General features: G+C 13.6%; 1 protein-coding gene across 1 annotated transcript; it reads right to left on the bottom strand.

The window, feature by feature from the left end:
• Positions 1 to 5,002: 5,002 nt before the first annotated feature.
• Positions 5,003 to 6,256, bottom strand: PGAL8A_00006600 (EB1 homolog, putative; the record flags this gene model as incomplete). The annotated part of the gene is made up of 1 exon (XM_028671461.1): positions 5,003 to 6,256. The coding sequence occupies one exon, from the start codon at positions 6,254 to 6,256 to the stop codon at positions 5,003 to 5,005; it is 1,254 nt and encodes a 417-aa protein (XP_028528111.1).
• Positions 6,257 to 8,421: the final 2,165 nt, after the last annotated feature.

Genomic DNA, 8,421 nt, shown 5'->3' with positions numbered 1-8,421 from the left:
AAAAAAAAAAAAAAAAAAAAAAAAAAAAAAAAAAAAAAAAAAAAAAGGAATATATATATATATATATATATAAGACGGAATTATATTAAATCTATATTCATATACAGATATAAAATTTATATTGAATAAAAGAATAAAACTTTATATTAATTTAAAGATGAATGCTTCCATACAAATTCTATTTATATATTTTAATTAAGAAATGAATATAGACAAAATGATAAATAATAAATAGGAATGAATAAAAATAAAATAAATGTTGTGAAAAAGAAAAATATATATAGAAAATAATAATGTATATCTAAAATAATATTTTATTATTTTTTTAAATTCATAAATATAAATTATAAGATGTATTCCCAATAAATCTTATAAATGCGTATATATATCTCTATATATTTAAATATCGGAAATATTTAAGCTATCTATAATTTAAAAAAAAAAAAAAAAAAAAAAAAAAAATAATGAAATGAAAAAATTTGTTAGAATTAATATTATTATTATTGAAATTTATTGGAAGTATGAAAGAAAATATCAAAAAAATTAAAAATGATAAATATAAGAAATGAATAACTTAATAATTATATAGAATATAAAATTATATATAAAAAATAAAATAAAATGAAAATAGTAAATATTTATTAATCAAAATACTTAGTCATTAAATGGTTAAAAATATTATTATGTTTGTATAATTATTAATCAATTCGAAATAAACATAGAAGAATAGAAAAAAAAAAAAAATGTATATTTATATTATAATATATTTTTCCAATTTTATATATATATTTTTTATTTTAATAAATATATTTTTAAATGAATATATTCATTGTTTTATTTTTTTTCCAATTAATTTCATTAAATATATATATATATATATAAATATTATTTATAATATTGAATAAAAAAGAAAACTATAAATTATAAAAAATTATTAAAAGAACATTAAAATTAATAATAATAAAAAGAAAAAAAATATATATATAACATCATAATTTTTATAATAATAATATTTTTTATTAAAATAAAAAGTTATATAAAAAATAGTAGTTATATATATAAAAATAAATAGAAAAAAAAAAGCTACAAAAAAAAGATATTAATATAAGAAATAAATTATTTTAATTTACTTGATAAATTGTTATTTTATTTTAAAAAATATATAATCATAATTCAATTTTATATACTATAAATATTAATATATTCTTTAGATTAATTCTTTTTTTTTTTTTAAGTACTCCTATTCTTAGAAATATCTACAGATAATTTTAACTATTCATGAAAGAAAAATAACTTAATGGAAAAAAAATAAAAAAAAAAAAAAAATAAAAAATTCAAAATAATATATAATTAAAAAAATATAAATTATTATTTTTTTTTTTTTATTAATAATAAATAATGGACAAAATTGTTAAAAGACAAAAATTATAAAAAAACATATAAAAGAATCATATTAATATGTTTCTTTTATTTAATTATATATTCATATACTCTTATTTACATTTATATATATATACATATATATGTATGTGCATATTTAAGCACATATACACATATATGTATATATATATAAACTTTTAATATATATGTATATATATATATTAGATAAAAAAAACGTTTGTTTTTTTTTTTGCTTTTTCTCAAAATTTAACTTCTTCTATTAATTTATATATTACTATAACAAAAGAAAAAGAGAAAAAAAAAAAAAAAAAAAAAAAAAAANNTAAAAAAAAAAAAAAAAAAAAAAAAAAAAAAGTAATGCTTTAAAAAAAAAAGAAAATTATATACTTTTTTTTCTTTTTCTTCTTTAAAACATCAATTTGTTAAAACAATTCTATAATAAAATCACTATAAAAGAAAATGAAACGGATATAAAAAGGATTTATAATGAAAAAATAAATATAAAAATAAAATTATAATAAGAAGAAAAAATTAAATTACAAATTAATTTATGTAAATTCAATTTTAACTTAAAATGAATAATACTATTTTAATATAAAAATATTCTTCAAAATAAACTACTTTAAGATTAAGAAAAGCTCATTAAATATCAAGATAATATATAGTATTATATTTGGAACAATGAAATTAATTATATATATCTACAAAATGTTTTGTTTCGGCTTAGAATAATATTTAAAATAAAAAAAAAAAAAAAAAAAAAAAAAAAAAAAAATTTTATATGCTAAGAATTTCACAATTCTAGAATTTTGGCAAAAACTTTTTTTCCAAATAATGTTTCTTTATTTAGATTAAAAAATATGCATGCAAGATACCGAAAAAAAAAAAAAAAGAATTAAAAAAAAAAAAAAAAAAAAANTAAAAAAAAAAAAAAAAAAAACAACAACGATTTAATTCAATGTTTTTGAAATATTTTTATAATAAAATTTGATGTGGTAATAAAATTAAAAAAGCAATTTATAAAAATTAAAACATAGGTATTTTATTTTTTTTAAGTGGAGGAAACAATTGATATATTTTTATATATATAAATTTTAGAAATAAAAGATTCTTTATAAAAATAAAATATACACACATATATTAAAAATAGAATTAAAAAATAAAAAAAAAAAAAAAAAAAAAAAAAAAAAAGTATATATATATATATATGAATAAACATAAAAATATACTAATAAAAGAAATGTAACTTATTTTTAAAATAGAAATAATAAATAAAATTTAAAATATGCTGTTATATAATAGTTGATCTAATAACAATAATGCATATAACGATATCTTTTTTAATAAATTTTTTGTTGATAATTAAAAAAGCATGTTCATTTATAAAAATTATATCTAGTTATTAAAAGAAAAAGTATGTATTTTTATAAAAGCGAAAAAATAAATTATGCACCAAAGATTATTAAATGCATATATGATAAAATATTTTTTATAATAATTGAATACTAAAAGTATTTTTCATTTATTTTTAAAAATAAAACTAAACTTTTATTTTTTTTTTTATTAGATTCTTTCTCCTTTTATTAGAAAGACTGCATTCATATATTTAGATTTTTATTTATTTTCTTTAAATAATATTGTAATTATATATAAAAAAAATTCTGAAAATAAAAATTATAATTAAACTAATTCTAGAATTAACTAAAATATAAAAGAATATATTGTAAAAAATTAAATTTTATTTTTAATTATTACATATTTTGTTTACAATTATTTTAAAAAAAAAATATAACAGTTGCATATTATATACAAAAAAAATATCATTTTTATAGAGCAAAAATATAAATTTTTATTATTTACTACCATTAAATATATGTAAGTATATATATATATTTATAAGAATATTATATTTTATCGGTGTATAAAATGGATAGATATTATTTAATAAAATTATCAATAGCATATTTTATTTTTTTTTTAATTCTATTTTATATTTTTTAATTATATATTTCAATGAAAAATTTAAGCACTAAAAATATATTTAATAGTAATTTGAATGAAAAAAAAAAAAAAAAAAAAAAAAAAAAAATAAAAAAAANAAAAAAAAAAAAAAAAAAAAAAAAGAATATATATAATTACCTAAAATAATTAAAATAAAGAATAGTGCTAATTCTAAGCATAAAAAAAAAAAAAAAAAAAAATAATAAAAAAAGAAATATAAGAAATATAAGAAATAATTATTATAAATAAGAATAAATTATATATATATATATATATATATATATATATATTTTATTTTTTTAGTTTAATAATATTTTAAATATAAACATATTAAAAAATATATATATATATATGTATATAAAAATATCTTCTTACATGTAAAAATGTAGGAAAGAGAGAAAAAATAAAAATATAAAATAAACCATAAAAAAAAAGTTATTATTATGAAAAACTAAATAAAAAGCATAGATAAGCTTTTTTCTTTTTTTTTTTTTATAGACATTCAAATTGAATAAAAGAACTAATTTCTAACAAAAGAAAAATATAAAAAAATATAGGTTACATGTTAAGTATTATAATTTTAAAATTTTTACAACACTGCAATTTGAATAATTAAAATTCTTTTTACAAATAATTCTTAAATATTTAAATATTTTGAAAAAATATATCATTTTTACTTGCAACTTTTTATGTTATATTATTTTGAAAAGAATTATTATTTATAGAAAAGTATGAATGAATTATAATGAAGAATCAAAATTTAAAAGGGATTATTTTTTTTTCCTATATTTAGCAAAATAATTAATATATTGAAGAACAAATATTAATGAGAAAAAAAAAGAAAAAAGTTTTCAAATAAATAAAAATAATTAAGATTCTTTTAGATTTTATATTTTTCATATTTTGTATGTTTAGAACAAGTTTTATAAAATTTTTTTTTTTTTTTGTTCTACATGTTATATAGGAATTCCTTAATAATGTATAATATATATAGAATAGATAAAAAATTATATTGAAAATTATTCAATTTTTAAAAATAATAAAAAAAAAAAAATATATAAATAAATAAATATATATATAAAAGAATAAAAAACGTACTTCAAACTGTTATTTATTTGAAATTTTCAACATATTAATGATATAAATAATGCTATTGATAAAATATATGTCAAATAAATTATTATATAAATATAGTGAATAATTTATTTAATGCATAAATTTTTTTTAAGAAAACAATTTATTAAATTAATATGTAAAACAAATTTATTTAAATTTTTGTAGATAAAAAAAAAAAAAAAAAAAAAAAAAAAAAAAACCTTCACAGTTATATAGTTTTTTATTTTTTTATTTTTACGTAATATATATATATATTGCATATAATATGATATAAAATAGGAATAAATTGAGAAAATATATTTTTTTAAATATTTATATATTTAAATTTTTTTTTTTTTTAAATTTAAAAGAATTTATTAGACAAAAATTATATATTTGTATGCATTAATAAAAGAGTTTATGTAAGCATATGTAAATGTTCAAGATTCAAAATTGTTGAAGTTATCTTTTTTACTTATTTTAGTTTTTTTTCTTTTTCACATTTTTATGTGCAGTATGTTGCGAAATCTGTTGAATTTTGGTTATTATATTTGAATGTTTCACTGTTATTAATAGAATTTTGTAAAGTAAGGTCGTGATTATTATTAACACTTAATGTTTCATTATCGTCATTATTATTTTTATCTTTTAATGAAATAGTTTGATGAAAATAAGTATTTTCACGAGCATATATTATTTGTTGTATATCATTAATTGATAAAAAACTTTCATTAGTTTGATTACATAAGAGTTCTAAGAATCTTAATTTATTATAGTAGAAATTTTTTTGAAAAAGAAGAATTTTCTTTTCATTTTCTTCTTCTTGTAATTTATTTTGTAATATATATATTTCTTGATTCATGTTTTCTAACTGTAATTTTAATTTTTTATTTTGTTCAATTAAAGAGATATTATCTTTTTGCAAATCAGAATTATTACATTTAGTATAATAAGAGGAAAGTGAACCTTGAGATGAAAATTTATTTGGAACAGATAATCTTTTATTTAAATTATCATTATTTATTGTATTTTGTTTTTTTGGTACATATTCTTCTCTATAAGTCATTGAATTTAAATTATTCTCATTTTCAATATTTAATAAAATGTTTCTTTTTTCTCCTTTTACATCCTTTTTGTTATTATAACTGTTACTATTATTTTTATTGTTTTCTTGATTAACACTACATCTAGAATCTATTTTTTTTTTTTGCGTATTGTTTAACATTCTGTTTTCGTTATAAATATTCTTCTCCTTTATAATATTTAAGTCAACTTTAGCCCATTCGGGTAAGTAGCTATTTAATAATTTATAATCTCCTTTTTCTCCTAATATACACATTTTTCTTCTTTCTATAGCATCATAATTAATAATTTGTTCATTATTATAATCAATAATTCTTTCATAAAATGCTTTAAACCATTGAAGAAATTCTAAGTTATCTTGATACTTTCCTTTAATTAATTTATCTACATCCATATATTTTTTTATACCAAGCTTATTAAAAACATTTTGTATTAATTTATAATTTATTATACATTCATATTCTAATTTTGCATTCCATTTTGCCTTATGTAATACTGATTTATTAGGGAACAATATATCTAATAATTGAATATAAATAGCACCATTAGAACATTGTTCAATTTTTGTTATATTTAATTTTAAACATCTATTTATCCAATCAATTAACTCTTTTCTACTTACGAAAAAAGCCACATCCATATTTCCTACTGCATTTAATCCTTTACTTTCAATCATTATTCATAAGACTATATTTTTTTTCATTCTATTTTAAAATTTGCTTTTTATTTTTTTTATTAGCAAATATACATATATGTATATTATACTCAAAACTTTAAAAAAATATTATTAATAGTATTATTTATTTTTTCTCTTTTTATCTTTTTTTTTGATATATTTTTCATTGAATTTTATTCCTATATTCTATATAGGACATTTTTTTTTTTTTTTCTATATCTTCAATTTTTCATTGAATAAATATATATATATATATATGTTTAAATATTTTATTTATCATATTCTTATTAAGAAAAAGATTGAAAAATTAAAAATTTTATTCATCTTAAGAGATAATATTAAAGATTTAATGAATTAATTGAATGTTAAAAAAAAAAACAAAATAAAAATTTAATATCCCTTTTTCCTATATATACATATATATATATATATACATATGTTTTAAATAGGCTATTATATTTTATTAAAAAACAAAATTAAAACATATATCTTTTTGTGTGCAAATGAAATAGAAAAAAAAAAAAAAATAAATTTAAATAATACTATTATGAACAATATTTCTCATGTGTTAAAATTTCACATATAGACAAATATAAGAATAAATATAAATATTATTAATTTATAATTGTATAGAAAATATATTGATATTTAAAAAAGAGTGGTATTAAAATCTTTTATATTCTTTCTATAAAAAAAAGGAAAATATTTTTTTATTTTAACCTCTTTTTTACTTCATTTTTTCATTATTTAAATTTAAGAATATAAACGAAAATTTTTTTTTATTATTTTTGTAAAAACTGAGATGTATTTTTTTTAGAAAATATTTTACAAAAAATAAATTAAAAAATGTAGTACAAAAAAAGACTTCCTGAAATATTTATGTTTTCATATATGTTAAAAATAATAAAATATTGTTGATATTGTAATTTTACTAAATTATAACAATAAAATAATTGTTCATAAAATATAATAAATAGCAATCGACAATTATTTCTTTTTCTTTCCTATAAAAAATGTTAATTTTTTCTCCATAGGATTTTATATATATAGAGGCATTATGGTTATTTTAATTATGTTAGTTTGAATATTAAATTCATAGGAAGGAAAATGTTTTATCTTAAAAAAAAAATTACCATACATATATTTTTCATAGATTTCTTATAAAAATATAAAGTTATTAGTAAAAATTTATTTCATACTTTATTATAAAATTTGATTATGTTTTATATCTAAAGATTATGAGATCAAACATTTTATATTACAGTGCTATTTATATTAAAAGAATAATAAATAATATAAAAAAATTAAAAAAAATATAGATTAGAAAAAATATACTACGTAAAGATGCATAATTTCATACTAAGAGAAAATTTTGATTCCTTACAAAAAATTTATTGCATTTTTTTTTATTCCTTTCCTGTTTACATGTATGAAGAAAAAGCATATTTTAGAGTTAATCATACAACATAATTATTAAAAAATTTAACAAAAAATTGCAAAAAAAAAAATATATAGAATGTATAAAAAACATAAAATGTAAACAAAAATAAAATGAAATAACAAGTAATTATAATCATATATAATTAAAATAAACAAATTTAAAAAATTAAAAAAAAATATATTAAATAAGATAATAATAAGAAAAACACAATAAGGAAATAATATTATCTAAAAAAAAAAGTATTACTACATAAAAAAAAAAAATTTCATTATTTCTCCCCCTACACCATATGACATATTTCATACAGCATTTTTGTTTTTGATAAAATATTTAATTTTATTTAAAAAATACAGGTTTTACAAATACTTTTTTTTTTTATTTTTCTTAATTATAATTGTTAGTATCATATTTTATAAATTTTTTAATTTTTCAAAAAGTATATTTTTATTATTATTTACTCTTATGGAATATATTCCAAATTAAACATGAAAAAAAAAAAAAAAAAATAAATCAATACATAAATGGTATACATGTACATATATGTTACGTGATTTTTTTTTTTCATAGCAATATTTAATTTTTTTTTTTTTTTTTTTTTTTTTTTTTGAATAAGATTAAAAAGTTAAAAGAGTTTTATTATTTTTCAGTTATATTTGTTTTTTTAATTAAATTTTTTAATATTTCTTTATAGAAAATTTTTTGTAGATTAAAAAAATAAAAAATA

The sequence above is a fragment of the Plasmodium gallinaceum genome, assembly GCF_900005855.1.
Source record: "Plasmodium gallinaceum strain 8A genome assembly, contig: PGAL8A_v1_10, whole genome shotgun sequence".
In the NCBI taxonomy this organism is placed as follows: domain Eukaryota; phylum Apicomplexa; class Aconoidasida; order Haemosporida; family Plasmodiidae; genus Plasmodium; species Plasmodium gallinaceum.
The sequence above is the reverse complement of the archived record's forward strand: the minus strand, read 5'-3'. Positions and strand labels throughout refer to the sequence as shown.